The sequence below is a fragment of the Rhineura floridana genome, chromosome 1 (genome assembly GCF_030035675.1).
Source record: "Rhineura floridana isolate rRhiFlo1 chromosome 1, rRhiFlo1.hap2, whole genome shotgun sequence".
In the NCBI taxonomy this organism is placed as follows: Eukaryota; Metazoa; Chordata; class Lepidosauria; order Squamata; family Rhineuridae; genus Rhineura; species Rhineura floridana.
In genome coordinates, this window is record NC_084480.1 from 300589589 (window position 1) to 300609823 (window position 20235).

The 20235-nt window shown below is 39.7% G+C and overlaps 1 protein-coding gene across 1 annotated transcript in view; it reads left to right on the forward strand.

The window, feature by feature from the left end:
- The window catches only part of DEPTOR (DEP domain containing MTOR interacting protein), a 108977-nt gene that overhangs the window by 10701 nt on the left and 78041 nt on the right, over positions 1-20235 (forward strand). The window contains exons 3-4 of the mRNA XM_061605739.1: positions 6233-6411; positions 8204-8327. Of these exons, the coding sequence (XP_061461723.1) occupies positions 6233-6411; positions 8204-8327 (303 nt within the window). The remainder of the gene's footprint in view (positions 1-6232; positions 6412-8203; positions 8328-20235) is intronic.

The window sequence follows — 20235 nt, forward strand, 5'->3', positions numbered from 1 at the left end:
CTGGGTCTGAAGAAGGATTCCATTAGCCTTAAATCTCCCCCCCCCCTTTTTTTTTAATGGAAACTGTGAAGCTTGGAAAAGAGGAACATGGGAAGAAGAGAGTAGGAGAAAGTGTTAAGTTTTCAAAAGCCAACCATTCAAACATATCAATCATTAATGTATATTTTTTAATGCTGCCAAAAAGCACCTGCTTCAGGATTCTGAAATAATCCCATACACTTCAAAAGGACATCACTAAGGCCCCATCTGAACTACACTCTTACAGTCACAGTTTCAGCCAAAGAATCCAGGGAACGGTAGTTTGTGAAGCGTGCTGAGATTTGTGAGTAGACCACCTATTCTCCTCACAGAGCTACAATTCTCAGAGTTCCTTGGGAAGAGGGATTGGATTGACTGTTAAACCACTCTAGGAACTGTAGCTCTGTGAGGGAAATAGAGGTCTCCTAACAGCTCTCATCACGCTTAACAAACTACAGTTTCTATGATTCTTTGGGGAAGCCATAACAATTTAAAGAAGTATAATAGTGCTTTAAATGTATAGTGCAGATGGAGTGTAACATTCCAGTTCTATAGACGTTTGTTTGGAATTAAACCCATCCCCCAATCTTGAAAAAACCCACAACAACCAGCTCATAACTTGGCATAGTCTGCAATAGTAACGAATGAATAAATGCAAAATTAGCATTTATATAGCATATTTCAAGGGTTCAAGGTGCTTTACATACATGATCTCACTTGTCCTCTCAACATACTGTTAAGATAATCTGATATTATTATTCTCTATTCATGTGTTGTACTTTCATGGTCCTCTGTTTGAAGTTATCCTGTACCTAGGGATGAATCTAGTATATCTAGTGAGAATTTTGATTCAGTTCACATTTCAAGCAGAATGTATCAAATTCACAATTTCCAAAACAATATGAGAACTGAAACACAGCCATCCTTCAAAATTCGCATTTATTAGAATTTTGGGATGCAGTTTGCCAACTAAACAACATTTACAAAAATGCATATATTAGGGGAAAGTGTGCATAAAAATGAATACATGGGTGAAAATAACATGCAAAAAGGCATAATGTGATGAGAGATGGCTTGCAAAAATGTGTACCTTTGTCAAAACTGCCTACAAAAATGTGTTGATTGGGAGAAATTTGCACTAAAATGATGGAGAATTTTCATGAGGATTTTTAACAAACAAATTCGCAGACTGCTGCAGAAATGTAAAGAACTGAATTTAACACTGGAAAAATGAGAAACAGAGAAAACCAAAAGAGACGGATCTTTCCATCCCTACCTGTATCTGAAGGGCTGTCAGGTCCCAGTCTGGTTTAAAGAAAAAGAACTGCAAGAAGGGAGAGTAGCTGGGGCTTTGAAGTTGCCCATCAACAGTTAGCACCTGCCTGCAGACTGAGCAGGTCACCTCTGCATGATCTTCCACACTACTTTGTGATGCATTGTATTTCCATTTCAATTTGAGTAATTTTCCTAACTGTTCATCCATACCAGGGTTCCTAATCTGTGATCCATTGATCACCAGTGATACGGAAGCTGAATTCAGGTGGTCAGTGGTATGTCTGTGAATTTGTTGTTGAAGACAGGCTATGACACATCCATTGCACTAAATATTCATGTTGATTTTAATTGCTTCTTTTATTTTCATATTGTATTTTATTGTAACAATTTGAATTCTACAGAACACAGTAAAATACAATATATAAAAGAAACATTGAAATACAATTGAAATCATGCAGCATCTAGCACAGCACATTACAATTGCTACAACAGGCAGAAAAATCATTAAGTGGTCTGCCAAGTCCCTCAGCAATTTTCAAGTGGTCTGTGGGGGGAAAAGTGGAACCACTTATTATTATACTTGAAAATGGAAATGGACTGCCTTTGATCCCAACTTATGGCAACCGTATGAATAGGGTTTTCATGGTAAGCGGTATTCAGAGGTGGTTTACCATTGCCTTTCTCTGAGGCTGAGAAGCAGTGACTGGCCGAAGGTCACCCAGTGAGCTTCATGGCTCTGTGGGGATTCGAACTCTGGTCTCCCAGGTTGTAGTCCAGCACCTTAACCACTACACCACACTGGCTCTCTATTATTATACTTATCTATACATATTAATTGATCTATACTTATTAATTAGCGCACCCAAATTTTATGCAAATCTTTTGTCATCTTTCTTCAAAGAGCCAGATGAGTTATTTATTGTTGCACTTCAAAAGCATTTGGCTGTACATGGGTAATCCCATGCCTTAGATCCTCCCAGTAATAATAATAAAAACAGGTATTTGCAAATAATTGATAAAACTGTTGACAGAGGTTAGCAAATCATTTTCAAGGAAAGGGTGGCTATTAGAAGCCTGTGCCTTTATTGCAAATAATCCACTATCCAGTCAAAATTCTTAAAGTCAAGGAAAAGTCGGCATTCAAGTTTTCAATATGTTGAGAAACCACATTCCAAATAGCATTTACAGTGCTGATTGACGTGCTATCATACCTCGTTTACAAGAGGTATTTTTACAACTGGATTTATACTTTACCTTGAATTGAATTTTCTGGCTAGCAACGATGGGGTCAAAGCTTGTTCCAATGTAGGTCTTGCAGAATTGCCAGCATTGGGTAGAATTAGGTGCCCCTCTCTTTGAAACTTTGGAAGCAGTGGATGCATATTTGGAAGCAATGGCTCCTTTCCCATCGGACATCCTGTTCACTTCCCCCCGCCATCCACATGCTTTCAAACCTACCTATGGAAATATGAGGGTCCCAAGAGACCCTTAGTCCTTGCTTGCACCATGCAACTGCAGAATACAAAGAGCTTTGATCACAGGCATGCAGAAGTCCTTCTTAGATTTGGTGCCCTACCTAGCATACTTGTATCTTAGCATACTTGGGTACCTAGGATACTTCAACCTTGGGTACCCAGATGTTGTTGGCCTACAGTTCCCGGCATCCCCAGTCAGCTTAGCCAATGGTCAAGGGTGATGCTAATTTTAGTCCAATAACATCTGGGAACCCAAGATTGAAGAACACTGCCCTAGCAGATTTGTATATAAATTTTCTCCAAGACTACCTGTGTATTTGGCACCTACCACCAATATGTGAAAAGTGGCTATGATAAAATGTTTTGACAAAAAATATTATGAAATCTGAACATAAAAGAGACTGTGTTCATGACTATTATTTCAGAATGCAGAATTTCCTCCTTTCCTTTCCCTTCCCATACCAAACTGTATATTCTCAGAAATACCTTAAATTTTGTCCCTCCTCCCCCGGTATTATTTCCTATTTTGTAGAGCAGGAGTTCTCAAAATTTCTACCCCCAGGGCCCACTGGAGACAGCTTAAAATTACTGAGGCCCATGCTGTGAGCACCAGTCACAAAATGGCTGCTGGGGGGTGGGGGATGGCATAAGATTCTTGCATAAGTACAGGGTAGAACTATAACAGGAAAGGTACAAAAAATTTCAGATTTGTCAGTCACCAAATTTGCTGCTCAGAGGCACTATCATGATATTTGAAAATATTTAGATGTCCTATTTCTTATCCTCCTAAATGCTTACCTCTGTATATATACAGTATTATACACAACATTTACCTGTAACTCTGGATGTAGTTTCTGTAATCTTTGGCAGCAGGACATCACAAATAATGTGGTAATGCAAAGCTTGTTAACACTTATGTGAGAGAATTATTCCTGACTGCTGCAATATGCAGTCTTGTTTAATAGACATGCTGGAATGTGTTTATGTGTTTTAACATATGGCACTGGAAAACTGTTTCTGTTTCCTCATGTTTTTATTTTCTGTTAGGCCAAGAACCAATTCTGCCATCTGCTAGGCCTAAATCTGTCTTTAAGCATTTTAGTATGTGTTTTATATTGTTTTAAATTTTTAGATTGTGTTTTAAATTGTTTTTTAAAAGATGTATTTTAAATTGTATTTGTTTTTAGTTACTGTAAACCACCCAGAGAGCTTCGGCTATGGGGTGGTATACAAGCATAATAAATAAATAAATAAGTAAGTAAGTACGTACGTACTCTGGGTGGGTTAACTGTTGCAGAGTTAAACTGGTTTGTCATCTCATCTCCACAAGCAACTCTGGGAGTGGTAGTTCTGTGAGGGGAGCTAGAGATCTCTAGCAGAGAATAGTCACCACCCTACTGAATGACAATTCCCAGGCTACTTTATGGAAAGCAGTGGCAGTAGTTCACACGTCACATTCAACAGGTGTACCATCTGTATACACAAATACTTGAGATGTACACTCGTATAGTTCTTCACATGTAATCTTCAATGAGTGTATAGTCTTCATACACAGTAGCTAAGCTGTGCAAATCAACAACTGTACGCTCTTTCACGCAAACAGGTGTACATGTGTAGAGACAGCTTGTGCCTGTGTTCAGTGTAATCTGTGAATAAAGTGTCTGCGCTCCTTTGACACTCCTTGTGTTTTACTTTCATTTTTCTATTCAGTTCTGCATTTGCTTCTTCCGCAATCATCTCCACACACCAGAGGGCTAACTATTTTTTAAATGGAAGCTGGAAAGAGGAAAGAGGACCTGGAATCCCTCTGAAAGAACTACCCACCCCCAGCCTTCCTGTGACTCCAGCTATGCATAACTGTGCTGTCAGAATAGTGTCAAGGGAAGTGAGGACATGGCTTACTTTTCAAGAGAGATGCCAAGGCTTAGGACTCTGTAGGAATCTTGCCTTCTGCCCTGGAAAGAAGCCCGCTTGCTTCTTAGTTCTAAGTGTGGGGGAACAAACAGAAAAAAAGAACTTCAGAATCGTGCTTGAAACAGTTTACTAAGGCCAGGCTTATTTCAAATGGAAAGACACTTCTTCAGGGGCAATAGGCAGTTCGGGGGGGGGAGCAATCCCATAACCTCCAATGTTGCTCTCCCCCCCCCACTTCTAGATCCCTATAGTTACTTGAGGGAATGGTGCTTCTCCATGCAAAGTATAACTGAACCATAAAGTGGAATTCAAAATTGGGCAGAGTGAGGGGCCATCTCAGGCAACTGATTTTGTGTGTCATAAAAAGGAAGCAAATTGATAGTTGTTTAAATGTTATTATTTTGTTATATTTTTACTGACAGGGAGGGGGGAGAGAAACTTGTGGGATTTTCTGCCTCAGGTGCCAAAATAACTTGCTTATTTTGATGCCTTGAGGTACTGTATACCTTGACTTTGCCTCAGGCAACAGCATATCTTGGGCCAGCCCTGAACCCTAAGCATACTTACTTGAAAGTTTAACTCTATCCAAATCAATAGGGCAGCCTTTCCCAACCAGTGTGCCTCCAGATGTTGTTGGACCACAACTCCCATCAGCCTCAGCCAGCATTGCCAATGGTCAGGAAAGATGGCAATTGTGGTTCAAAAACATCTGGAGACACACTGGTTGGGAAAGGCTGCAATAGGACATACTTCAAGGAAAATAGGTTTAGGATGAGAGAATGTAGAATATGCCACATTGTTTCTCTTTGAGAACACTAATACATAGAACAAAGCTCACTCTCCCACTCCAGAAATCTGCTTTGCACCTCCTGTGGCACATCCATATCGGCTTTTTTCTGCTGCAGCTGCTGCAGCTATGAAACAAGTATGCAGTCAACATAGCATATCAGTGTAAATCCAGACAGCATAAGCATGGGTTTCTTCTAATTGTGTTGTTTTAGAGTGCAATCCTGTACGTATCTACTCAGAAGTAAGTCATATTCCGTTCAATAGTTACATTTACCAGACTTACTTCCAGGTAAATGTATATAATATTGCAGCCTCAGACACTGAAATGACAGAAGTCAATATCAAAATAGTAACATTGGCAGGCCTGTGAAATGAGGCTGGGTAAACATTCTAAAAGTTGGTGTGGTGTGAGGAAAACTATATGGTGATAATATAATCTTATATAACAGTACCAACATGTACTGACATGAATTTCAGTTTCCCGGGGGGACAGACGGAAGGAGGGAAAGGCACTTTGTACAAGCCAAGAGGCATTACGGTTCCTTTTAAAGGTGAGTATGGCCACAGATTGTGGGGGGAAGGGCTGAATGGGAGGATACAAGGCCAGCAATACTTCTAACAGCTTTTCATTATTATTTTTTTAGCTTACACCACTGCTTGCAAATCTGATATGACACAAAGAGCTTTTCCTTTTCAGCTTGTAATGTAGAGGCAGATGCTATGCAAAGATTGCTCACAGCATGATGTTATTTGGCTCATAGGCTCAGACTGCATGAAGAAAAGATAATTAAAGATCGGAGGCATCACCTGAAGACATATCCAAACTGCTTTGTTGCCAAAGAACTGATTGACTGGCTGATAGATCACAAGGAGGCCTCTGACAGGGAGACTGCAATTAAACTTGTGCAGAAATTACTGGATCGTAGCATTATTCACCATGGTGAGTGGAAAGAATCAGTACATCCAAGCCCATAGCCAGAAATTGGTGCAGGCAGGTCTGAGGATACATTAAGGGGCAATTGTTAACTCATTGTTATTCAAAATGAAACAATGGAAACCTAAACAATGCTCATGAAGATTGTTTAATACTTAGCGTTTGTTTAGTGCCTTCAGACTGTTTCACATGCATTATCTTAGGGCCAGACTACACATTGCATTGTTCACATTTTTAAAATAAAAGCCACTTTTATTTTGAGGAAAGAGCAGCTGGATTCAATCATCATCATATTTTATTTATAGAAGTACTTAAACTGGGGTGGCCAATGTGATGCTCTCCAGATGTTGTTGGACTACAACTCCCATTAGTCCTACCAGCCCTATTCAGTGGTCAGGAATGATGGGAGTTGAAGTCCAACAACATATGGAGAGCTGCATGTCGGCTGTCCATGACACTTAAATTATTAGGAGACCCTGCGTACAAATAAACTCTATTAGTCTCTTACCCACAGGCTCACATTCTGAATAAAAAATCAAATGAATCACTAAAAGGAAGCCAATTTTTTTAAAAAAAGCTTACATTTTTATTACATTCCCTCGGATTGCTTTCTGATGGACGATGCAACTTATGGAGAAGGGTCATAGCTGCATCTGCCTTGCACGCAGAAGGTCCCAAGTTCAATCCTTGGCATTTCCGGGTAGGGCTGGGAGAGATTACTGCCTGAAACCCCGGAGAGCCACTGTCAGACAATGTAGACAGTACTGAGCTGGATGAGCCAATGGTCTGACTTGGTATAAAGCAGCTTTCTGTGTTCTTGGTAACTGCTCATAGGATTGTACCTCCATGTTGAGGTCATTTGGGAAGGCCCTGTTTTGTGTCCCATCCCCAAGAGAGTGAGATGGGTTAACAAACCATGATGTGGTGCTATGTAAATGAGCATGTGCTCCCTCCTTCCTCTCCCTCCTCCTCTCAAACACTCTGATTTCCCCTCTCACTTTCAATTTAGCAGCAAACCATAGCTTGCCATTACATTTGAATCAGGCAAACTATGGTTTGTACAAACTTGCAAACCTAAATCAGACCATAGTAGAAGAAGCATGCTTGTTATGTAGTGCCAAACCATGTTTTGCCATTATGTCTGAACTGACCCATATTAGTAAGACTTAAATGTATAGTATATAGCAACAACCTCCTGCTGGGAGGAGGGGTGGGATATAAATAAAATAATAAATAAATAAATAAAACTACTATAGTGAAACAGTTTGTAAAGAGCTGCAAATAGCACTTGTGGCAAAGCAGAATTGCTTCCAGACAATCCTATAAAGAAGGTATTGTCAACTGGAATAGATCTTACACTTCTCCCTCTCTTTCAGACTGTAAGCATGTCCTAAATTACTATTTGTAGGTCACTAGACCCAGGGTAGTGTAGTGGTTAGAGTGTCGGACCAGGATCAGGGACATTCAGGCTCAAATCCCCACTCAGCCACAAAGCTCATTGGGTGATATTAATCCACTCACCATCTTTCAGCCTAACATACCTCACCAGGTTGTTGTGAAGGCAAAATGGTGGGAAGAGAACAATAGACACCACCCTGAGCTCCTTCAAGGAAGGATGGGATAAGAAAAAAATAGAAGACATGATAATCAATAGTTTAAAAAAAGAAGTTAGAGGTTAATAATTTTTGTGGTTTAGTACCAGCTTTGCTTCCAAGTTCACAATAATAATTACTAGAAACTTATCTTCTAGATATGAAGTGAATACTAATTTATGTTTTTTCTGTGTTTTACATTTCAGTTTGCGATGAGCATAAGGAATTCAAGGATCTAAAGCTTTTCTACCGCTTTAGGAAAGATGATGGAACATTCCCACTTGACAATGAAGTGAAAGCATTCATGAGAGGACAGAGGATATATGAAAAGTAAGTAGTGCACATTATCCATAATAAGTTGACAGTGAAGACTGATCTTTATCGACTTAAATGGATGATTTGCTAATAGGCAAATAACCTTGTGGTTTAAGAACATACCTATAGCCAACAGAAATTTCTATCAAACTTTAAAAAGCAGGGAAATTGGGCAGCTATAGTAAATGCACCAGGGGAGCAAGAGACCTGACCTTCTCTCTGAGATATTGTGCTGCCCTACAAATCTGACAAAATGCAAACACAATTTGGGTTGGTCTTTCACAGTCCAATCCACTTCCTGTGTAGCTTGAAAGAATTTGGTAATATGTGTCCAGGTACTCTGTGAACATGGCTGATTTTTAATTAATTTCAACAAATTATGAGAACTCTGACAGAAAAAAGTCCAAAAGGGGTCTGTTTTTTTCTCTCTTTTTTTACACTTTGAACTCTGAATTCTCTCTGACTGTTTTGTGTATTGCCATGAAAATTTAAAGGTTTGTTAAGCAAGCGTTTGTGAGTTCAGGACTATAAGTTTGTAAGGTTTCATTTTAAAATGAGCTTATGGGAAGCATCAGAATGGCATGGGGGTATTTTGGATTTAACATTGTGGAATGTGAAAAACCCATGCTGGCGACAGTATACAGCCACTCTTGTGGCTGTATAAATAACTAGATTTTTTTTTTATTATCATAATCTCCTCTATTTCCCCAAGAGAAATGTTATATTGACAAAGATGAGTCCTGAGCATATAATTATGATTTGAAACAGATGGTTGCACAGAGACACTGAATACTGATAATGTGGGTTAAATAACAGAGAAGTCAAACCATTTTGCCACCCGCAACAAGGTCCATATTTTTATTTATTTATTTAAAACATTTCTGTCCTGCCCTTCTACCCTATAATAGGGCACTCAGGGCAGTTTACAAAAATAAAATCAAACACGTACATAATAAAATTGTAAACAGTAAAGTTGTATATTGTAAACAGCAATATAATTCTTGCTAAGACTGTGGGAGCTGTTTGTAACATGGGTGATTCAAGTAAGTAGAAATGAATAAGTTATGTGGATTAATATCTGCTGGAAATTGACAGAACTAAAGGTGAACGGATGTGTTATTGGTCAAATCATATGGGATATGTGGGACAATGCTACCAACCAATTCAGGAGCAGCACTTGTGGCTTTTCAAGGTGTAAGTAATAAAGTGAAATGTGTTTTTATTTGGTTGTATGCAGGGAGGGATGGGCAAATCTTGTCAATTTCAGTTTACTTTAGTTTCGCATTTCTCCAAGCTTAAGTTCAATTCTCCACATTTCCACATCAATCCAGGGTTTTAAAAAAGTTCTAATTAAAATTTATAATCATTTTAATGCAAATTTCTCCTAATATACACGTGCTTGGATGCAATTTTAAAGCGTTTTTAGTGCTTTTGTTTGCTGCCCTGGGCTCCTGCTGGGAGGAAGGGCGGGATATAAATCAAATAAATAAATAAATAATTTTGCTTAATATACACATTTTTGCAAAGGAATTTTACCTAAAATAATATATTTTGTATGTTATTGCCCAGCAGCAGGGCAGGGGGATGGACTGGATTGTAGAAGGATGTGGCTAGCTGGCTGACTGGCTAAAATAGGAGCATTCAACACTGCAAAATGTTGTCGCATCTAGTCCAGCACTCTGTCTCTGCCAAATGTCCTCAGGAATCTAGTGAGCAGGGTATGATAGAGATGTTCTCTCCATGTTCTTTGCACCCAGTAAGGTACTATAGGAGATCAGCAACGGGAGCAGAATGGGGATGTGCAGATAGAAATAAGAAGATATGGCTGTTCACCAGATTGGGAACTATATATCTTTAGGTGCAGAGATAGAAGTAAGACAGGTATGTCAATGGCTATTCCCCTGGTCACCTGGAGTAAGTAAAAATCTCTGCCAGGCAACCAGGTTAAAAAGCTATAATAAACTAGAAGTGAGCTGGTGTTTTTTTCCCCCAAGCGGTTACTGTTCTTTACTGTTGTTTATGTGCTACAAATGGTTAATAAATAAGTGGGCTAATAAAACAATGAATAGGCTAGTGAATTTTTGGATGCATTTGTGAGGCAGACATAAGGGTAGGCACAAGAGCAAATTGTGATAATGGTTTGCAGGCAGTATACTTCTGAATACCAGTTGCTGGAAACCACAGGAAGGAAGGGTGCTTTTGTGCTCAAGTCCTGCATGCCATAGGCATCTGTTTGGTCACTGTGAGAACAGGATGCTGGACTAGATGGGCCACTGGCCTGATCCAGGAGACTCTTCTTATGATCTTATGGTTCTTTAGTCCAAGTATGATTCATTTCCAGTTGCTGTTTCTTTCTCTTCTTTCTTTTGTGTATGTCTTGTTGCTCCTTTTGTTTACAGTAGCCAGTAAAACAAATTGCCTTAGTTTTCAGATGTCAAACACAGCAAATGGAAGGGCACGCTGTGCTTTCAATACACTTCTGTAATACCACCAGATATTGTTTTCATAAATAGCAGGAAATTGCAAGGCTTAATGGCTGTGGCTGGAGTTAGATGTTCCAACTTGGAATTCAGCCTAAAAAAAAGGGAAAGATGCTCTTCGCCCCAGTGATGGAACACAGATAGATTCTTCAGATGTTCCCCTCCCCACCCTCTTTAAATAACAGGGCTCTAAATAGTGCATGGCAGTCACAGTAATTTCTAATGTAATTTGATGAAAGGCAGACCAGGGTGTTCTGTGTACATTTTCAAACCAGTCAGATTCTACATCAAGGAAGCATGATTTCTATGCTCAGAATAAATGCATGCATATTATGCAAACATTCATTTCATTCATATGAATTAATATTGAATTCCTTTATTTCAATATGAATTAATTGATTCCAACAATTGATTCATCTAGCCCTGTTTTGGCTATTCCAAGGTCTCAATAACAGGTTTTCCCCTAGCTATACTACATGGGCCCTTTTTAAAAAGGAGAATGTTGCATATTTAAAGCATGTGCTCTGCCACTGACCCATTTTGTAGATTACCATTGGAGGTTTGCTGAGTATAGAAAATGTTGATAGGTGGTGAGTAAGCTATGGAGGTGAAGAGCTAGGATATCATGATACAACCAAGTCTAAACAATTTAGTATTTTTGTGCATAAGGTTCCACTTACGGACCACCTGCATCTCATACAGTTCAGCTCTAGGATGACAGTGTTTTTGTAGGTGTGATGCCTACTGCTGGTGCTTCCTACCTGAGCTTCCCCCTCTCCACTGTGGATACCATAGTTTCTGGAAAATGTACTTTGCCTTTGAGAGAAAAAAACAGTCAAGGAGTTAACAGATAGTTAACAGATGTGCCTGGATACAGGATTTTTAAAACTGAAATATTTAAAATAAAATGTCATGTACACTAGACTATCAGTCAGATAAGGGATAGAGCACTTTGTATATTGAGAGATGTTCTATAAATCGTAATTCAGACCAGAGTAAATACTGATGACTGGGAAAATATGTGGACTGTCCCTCTTGCTTTTTCTCTCTCTCTGCATGTATCTATACTACAAACTTAAATTAGCATGAGGTGGAAAAAGACAATAACCTGAATCTCTTGCAAAAATTGAAAGTTGTCATTGGTCATGATATTCTATAGGTGCAAAATGGCATCTCTCTCTATCCTTTACCATTTCTAAATCGTGTATGTTTTGCACTGGAAAGTTATAGTGGAAAACCAGTTCAATACATTATATTATGTATTGATATATATTGTTTGTTATGCTCTGTGTTGTAAACTGTCCTGTAGTTGTTTGACGAAAAGTGGTATATAAATTTAAAAAATAAAACTAAGAATACTGAAATAGTGGAAAACTAGTCTGTCAGTTTTAGACTAAAGTACCAGTAAATATTGTGCTGGTATTTAACTTTAATCTTTTTATGTTTCTATGAGTTTATTTCCTCTCCACACAAACCCCAGGAATGCAAGCTATCTACATGCAAGCTGTGCAGTCATATTGTAGTTCGTGTAGTTCAGTCTCTGCTTTTTGTGGCAGGCAAGCTATTGTTGGCGTTCTTTGCCATTTCCACAATTTCTGATTATCTGAGGCTTTAAAGACTACTTTGGATGAAACACTCAATGGTATTATTTAGGGAATAGCCCTGTGTTAAAACAGGAAGTAGGCAGGATGACTTAATAGGCTTTTCCATTTGATGGACTCCCTTGATGCTGTTTTGTCATTGGAGCCTGTACAAAATTTGCTTACTAACAGCAACTGTATTCCAGATTCAGAAACCCCCTGCTATAAGTTAGAAACAACCATTTATATTCAAGATGAAGTAAAAGGGTAGTGTGGATGTTTGAAAGGAATTAATTTTGATGCAAGAAATAAATTCGACTGAACTGAATATAGTAGCCAAATGTGCTGTGTCTACTTTTGGAGGCTACTCTGAATTCCAGGTGTTGGAAAGATGTGATTGACCTAGGGACTTCCCCCAGTATTCTAACTTATCTGAAAACCTTGATGGGATCTGGCCTTTGGATTGTACCACGCATGTATGATGTGGCTGATATAAAATGATGGGAATCATTGGTTCTGTGAGTGCTGTCATCTTGAACTGCAAAAAGGACCTTTTCAGTGGTGGTGCCCCCCAAAGGAAATATTCTCCCCAGAGACACTGGCCTGGCACTTTTTGTCCTTTCGGTGCCAAGCAAAGACCTATCTATTTAGGATTCTGATTAGAATTAAGATAATGGCAAGCAGAGAGGGGGAGCTGAACCATTTCCGTCTTCCATTGCGCTTCCAAGGGAAATCACCACTCTGAAGCTGCTTTTTGCTTCAGTGACTTCAGTGGCATGTATTTGATATTGCTAATTGCTTGATACACACACACATACATACAAATATACACCATTAAAAGGATGGGGATATTCAGCTAATTTTAATTGGAGGGCTCATTTGCACAGTAGGCTTGTATCTGAACAACAAATCTCCCAGTTGTGCCTTGTTCTGGATTTCCTGTTACCATGGCAAGACCATGCATGCTTGAGTAGCTAAATATTATACTGTTTGCCCCTGTGTTAATGCATCCGCTACTTGGATGTGTCCCTGTGTGAATAAAACACAGGCATAACAAGATAGCTTATGATAGTGTTTATTGAATTTACACATCACTCTCTACTATTGTTTGTTCCCTGGTAATATCATTCTGTTTTTTCTTCCCTGTTTAAAACCCAGAACATTTTGTCCCTGCCAAAAATTAAGGAGGTATTAGCTATCATCACATGCAGATGTGTAGCTTCTGAGAAATTTGTGTGTGTGTAAAGAACATAAATTAGAGGGTAAGCAACCTGATACATGATGTGAGGAACTAATTAGATTTGTTCAATAAAGAGGGCTATGTACACACTCTGGTTTATTCTTCATCCAGTGTGCTTCCACCGCTGGTTTGGGAAGTGATATACACAAGATGCTAGCCACACTCCATATCTAACCTGTATTTATCCTGTTGTTTCTTATGAAATGCTACGCTTTGTATGCGTTCCCCTCTCCCCCCAAAAACTTAGCTTTGATCCAAATTGAGAACATGAATAACCTAGCTGCATTTTAAGTTGGTAATGTGTACATACCCAAAAGTTTCAAATCACTGATGATTCTGTTAGCTTTTTGGCCTAAGCTTAACTCCTTCCCTGGTCTCAAGAACAGGGATTGCTGAGAACTGTAATAATAATAATAATAATAATAATAATAATAATAATAATAATAATCAGGGTTCCCCTTGTTCATGGAGTAAGAAGGAGAACCAGGGAATCTTGGGGTTACAAAATCGTATAGATTATAAAGGTGAATGGGTAAGGACAATCTACAATACACGGTACAGCTGGCAAACATGTTAAGGTCATTTGTCGAGGAGAATCAGTCAATCAATTTATTTATATATTACCTTTTCACATAAGTTGCTCTTAGGGTGGTTTTACAACACAGAGAATAACAAGCAACTTTTAAACCTTTTGTCTTCCCGCTGGTTGTTCCCCCATGACATTCCCCAACCCCCAGCTTTGTTTATTTATTTGGACAATTTATATACCACTTATATTTAAAGAAAACTTTAAGTCTAACTCTAATGCCGCCCTGGGCTCCTGCTGGGAGGAAGGGTGGAATGTAAATCAAATAATAATAATAATAATAATAATAAGTGGTTTACAACATAAGTTAGAATATCTTAAATAAACAGCAAATACAAAAAATACCAGGGAATATTTATATTCTATAAAACACAATGAACAACTAGATGGAGCATCCTCTTTAGTATAAAAACAAACATGCTCATAAAAATAAACTACAAAAATACAAGGAAAATTCAGAACAAAACTAATAAACAACTAAACAAAATATCTCTAGACATCAGGAAGTAACATTACAAATAAAAATTAGGTGAAAAGTGTAAATTCAACCTTTTAAAATAACCTAATCAACAATTAGGCAAAACAAAATTAACTCACTTCCCAACCACCATACACCAATAAATCATGTCATTAAACCAACCGATACAATTATATTCCCAGCCCTTATATAGCCAACTTAATCTAACTACAGCTGGAATTTTTCTTGCTTATTGTATTACTGTCAAGACCCAGGTCTCTCAGGGGAATCAAGGAGGGGGGCTGGAGGAGCTTCAGCCTCCTCAGCTAGACCAAGGGGCAGAGCCAGAGGAATTTGAAACTTTTGAGGACGCTGGGGGAGGCTAACCCATATGGTAGGCAACCCAGGACTGCAGATCCTATATCAGGGGTCACCAATATGATGTCCTCCATGTTATTGGACTCCAACTCCATCAGTCCCAGCTGCATGGCCAATGTTAGGCATGATGGGAGTTGTAGTCCAGTAGCATCTGGAAGTCCACATGTTTGCCACTTCTGCCCTAGATCAGTGGTTCCCAACCTTTATGAGTAAGGGACCCTCTTTATAAACTCATAAAATTTCTTGACACCCCCCCATGCTAATTATAATTTTAGTCTCTGTTAATTGAAAAAATGGTGCATGGCAAAATCACATCTCCAAATACTCCTTTCCATAAAAAGCTCCCTGCAGACAGGGGGGTGTTGATTTCTTGTCTTAATGCAAAGGTCCAGTCAAATTGGTATCTCCCTCCCTCTCCCCCCAGTCTGAAGATGTACAGTCCTGTCTCCCAACACCACTGGATTACCGTGTTGGACTAAGATCCAGGTTCAAATCTCCACCCAGCCATGAAGACCACTGGGTGACCTTGGACCAGACACAATCTCTCAGCCTGACCTATCTCCTGGTGTTGGTGTAAGGATATAATTATAATAATCAAGAAGCATCAATGTGGTAGTGGTGGGGATGCTAGATTGTGAAGACAAAAGGGTGGATAGATTGAGGGAGGTGGGTTAGTGCTTTCACCTCTGTACGTCACTATCTTCCCTCTTTATGACTTCCTAGCACTTTTGATTTTCAGTCTTGCCTTTTCCTGAGTCATCCTACATTCGCTGAACCTTCTTCTTTAGTCTGTCTCATGTTTTCTACTGTGATTTTGTTCTTATGTTCAGTTTTGAAATGGTAAAAATGGAGTGAACTCCTTCAAATGGTGTGTGGCAAAATCACATCTCCAAATGTTCCTTTCCATTAAAAGCTCCCTGCAGACAGAAACCCAGAATCATGAGCTGCGTTAGAAACTCCTTGATGTGCTAATCTTCTATTTGCAGGGAGTTGTTGCTTTCTTTTTTAAATGCAAGGGTCCAATCAAATTGGTATCCCCCTCCCCACCCTCACACATAGTCTAAAGATGTACAGTCCTGTCTCCCAACACTAGTGTGTTACAGCGTTGGACTAAGATCCAGGTTCAAATCCCCACCCAACCATGAAGCCCACTGTGTGACCTTGGACCCGACACATTCTCTCAGTGTGACCCATCTCTGCAATAAAAAGTAAATAAATACATTTCTGCTGCAGTGCCAAGACCCCAGCCTCAGCCAACCTGCTGAGCTTTTTTTCCGTTTAAATAGGAATCAAGAAGCAGCAATGTGGTGGTGATGGGAATGCTAGATTGAGCAGTGCAGAGAACAGGGTGGAACAGAGGGGGGATAGTGCTCTTAGGCCTTGGGATGATCATCAGAACTGATGACTTGGTTAGCGTGCACTTGGGAAATGAGAGTGGAGCAGAAGACAGGTCAGCACGCACACACACCCAAATGCACCTGCCCCTCCTGCAAGCACCTGCAAGCATGCATGCATTTGGGCATGTGGGACAGGGGAAGCCCTCAACTGCCGCAGCATCTTCGAGAGAGGGATTGGGGGGGCAGAGTGTAGGTGGAAGAAAAGGGGGGATGCTGACACACACACTTAGTCCTGAGCTTCCTCACTGCTCCTTGGCTTCATCTGGGCAGCCTCACAAATAAGAATGATTTTTTAAAGGAAGTGGCAGTGAAGCAGGAGCCAAGAAAGGCAGGCAGATTGGCTGCCAGGAAGGAAGGGGGTAAGCAGCCTTTCATTGCAGTCTTGCTTCTTTTTGCTTCACAAAAATCCCTCTCCTCTTGTTCTGAGCAAGCGTGTCATCAGCAGCAGTAGTGTGAGGAGATGGGAGTCAGCAACAGTAATCCCCTCCTCTTCCTGGTAGCTCCACCCTTAGCCTCCTTCGGCATCTGCCACATGTTTTATAGGCAGATGTCTGCCCTCAGCATGCCTGAAAGACGCTCTGCCGCTTTAGCAAAAGGCCTCCCCTCTCGTTGAGGCAAGGGGGAGGTGCCATCTGCAGCTGCAGTGGGGACCAGACAGCATCTAAGGAGTTAAGACTTTTTTTTAAGTAATAAATAATTTATTTATTTACTGTTTGCAGCCCCCTTGGGTTACTTCAGGGGAACCCTGGGGATCACAGCCCCCAGGTTGGGGACCACTGCCCTAGATTATGATATGGCTAACATGTGGCCCTCCAGATGCTGTTGAACTATAATTCTAATCATCCCTGACATTGGCCATGCAGCTCGGGCTGATGGAAGTCCAACAGCATCTGGAGGGCCACATGTTAGCCACTCCTTTCCTAGATTATGATATGGCTAATCAGCCTAGTGGCTTCCCCCAACCTGGTAGGACTATGAAAATGTTGAGGTCAGGCTGGAACTTTGCACGGGCAATTAGCAGTTGAGGGTATGCCTGCGCATTCTTCCCTGAAGATGCCTCTCTCTTGCATTAGTGTTTCCAAGCAAATACTAGTTTTGGGAACTGCATGCTTGTTGCCTCTTTACATGTAACTCCCACCCAAGAGAATCAGTGTAGTCCCGCGACTTAAAAACTGAATTTAGGCTGTTGTTACTATGAGGCAACTTACTTTTATGGTAATGCTAGCTTGGATTCTGCTTCAGTAAAACTAGTGTCTGTACAAATGTATGAATGAGAGGGGGCGCTTCTTGCAAAGGAAACGGCCTGTTTGATCTTTAAAGCAAAACAAAAAAGATATTCACTCTTCTGTTAGAAAGAGTGAATGCATAGATTGAAAAAAATGAGTTTGAAACTATAAATTGCTCGTTGAGATGGTGGGAAGAGGTAGTCATGTGCATTTGTGTGTGTGTGTGTGTGTGTGTGTGTGTGTGTGTAAAAGACCTCATGAGGCCTCATGGATATACAGCCATCCTTTTAGTACTACAACAAAGCACAACTTGAAAGTTCCAAAATCTCTCTGGGCACTGGAGAAGAGAAGTGTATTATGTGCCATACATGACATCCAATAGGCGCCTATGGGAGTCACACCAAAATATATTCATGTCTGTTTTGTATACAAATCTGTCCAATTGCCCTGGACAGTATACGTGTAGTGTCCGAGGCCTCCTTGCATACAGGTGTAAGTGTATAATATATATATATATATTCCTAGCTACCTCATCCCCTTCATAAAATGGAGAGGGGAGCAGAGTCCTATCCATAGTGGAAAAGTAGCTGCAGGGAGGTCTTACCACTTTCAATAATGTCATTGTGGGCATACTGGGAGTGTAGATGCTTAAAGGCTTCTGGTCCATTTGGGACCCATTTCAGGCTCTAGAGCAGCCTTTACCAACTAGTGGGCCACCAGATGTTGTTGGACCACAATTCCCATCATTCCTGACCATTGGCAATGCTGGCTGAGGCTGATGGGAGCTGTGGTCCAGCAACACCTGGTGGCCCACTAGTTGGGAAAGGCTGCTCTAGAGCCTTTTCACAAAACAAAACAAAACTTCCAAATCCAGCTATGGTGCTTACAGGGGCTTGGAATTTGCAAGACTGATACCAATCTCAACAAAAATATAAACATTTGATTAAGGCTATTAAAACCAACGAACAAAGTATATATTTAAGAGATCTGCTTTAAAAAGAATGCTCTCTTGCTCGCTCTTGCTCTCTATAGGATCCATACCATACAAGACTTTATAGGTCAAAATGAGAACTTCTGTTTTGCTCAAACCATGCCCAATCAGCAGATTTTTTTTTAAACCCATCTAGCTGTACCATTAGTTTGGATTATCCCATTTTCTTCTATTTTGTGGGCTAAATTAAAAGGAACCATTCCCATTGCATCCCATAGGCTCAAGGTTAATAAGAAGCATTGCCAACAAAAGAGAATTAATATTTTTATTGAAGGAAGGGATTTTTCTCCCCAAAATAACCTCAGACATTTCTGAGGTTCAGTTTCAGACCAATTATTCTATGCTGAAATCTTTCCATTTGCATATATAGCATGTTTGTGATATAAAACATCCAGGATTAGGTATAATCTAGCATCCCACTGCTTCTACTAAAATTGGCAGGAAGTCAGCAATTTTAATTGCTGGGGATTTCATAAGTACTTTCTTCAGTTTTACATTTCATTACTATGACAGTTTGTGATGTGTATGTGGATTCTTAGTGTAGAGTGAATTCTGATTAATTAGAACTGCCTTCTGAATAAAGCATTTAAATATGTATATCTAGGTATAAAGAATTGATACAAACTGAATGGTCTGTTCATTCAAATGTGCCACCAGTAGCTGAAATTGGTATAGTCCATGGGAAGGTTTCTGTTTGATTCTAGGGAATGTTTAAACTGGCTCCCTAAAGATTCATGTTACATGCATATGGCGATTTAATTGTTACACAGATAACGAGGGTAAATATTTTCATGTCATTGTTCTACTGAAGTTGGTTTTATCAGATTCATTTTAACGTGTAGCTCTGTGGCTTGACTTGAATTGACTTGAACTATTCCTCACCATGCACGCCACTTTAGTATTTTTATTTACATACTTGCACAGATCCACTGTGCCCCATGGAGCCCACAACTGGATTCCTGTCATGATTACAGAAGTGTCCTATGGGGAAATACCCGTATTCCACCTCCTGACAACTCATGCCTTACTTATTTCTTGGGATTGTTAGGGTATATCCACACAACAGATTTAAACAAGTTTAACAGCCATTCCTATTTCATTTGCAGTTGCCTATGGCGAAGAGCTGGGGATTCTAACAAGTCCATGAACAATTCTTCGGAAGAAATCATGAAGTTAAAGTAGAACAAAACCAGAATATGTTTGGAATCCAGAATCTTTGTCAGTTTTTCCTACTCTTTAGCTTCAACTGGATTCACAATGTGAAATATGAGACAGCAAAATCCCTGCTGCCACCAACAACTCCACTTGGCAATTTTCCAGATTCCTTTCATGTTCCTGTCCATTTCAGTCACTAGCATCTCTTTTATTTATTTATTTATTTATCTATTTATTGCACTTGTATACTGCCCCATAGCCGAAGCTCTCTGGGCGGTTTACAGCAATCAAAAACATTAAAACAAATATACAATTTAAAACACATATTTTAAAAACAATTTAAAACAATATAAAACAATTTAAAACACATGCTAAAATGCCTGGGAGAAGAGGAAAGTCTTGATCTGGCGCTGAAAAGATAATAGTGTTGGTG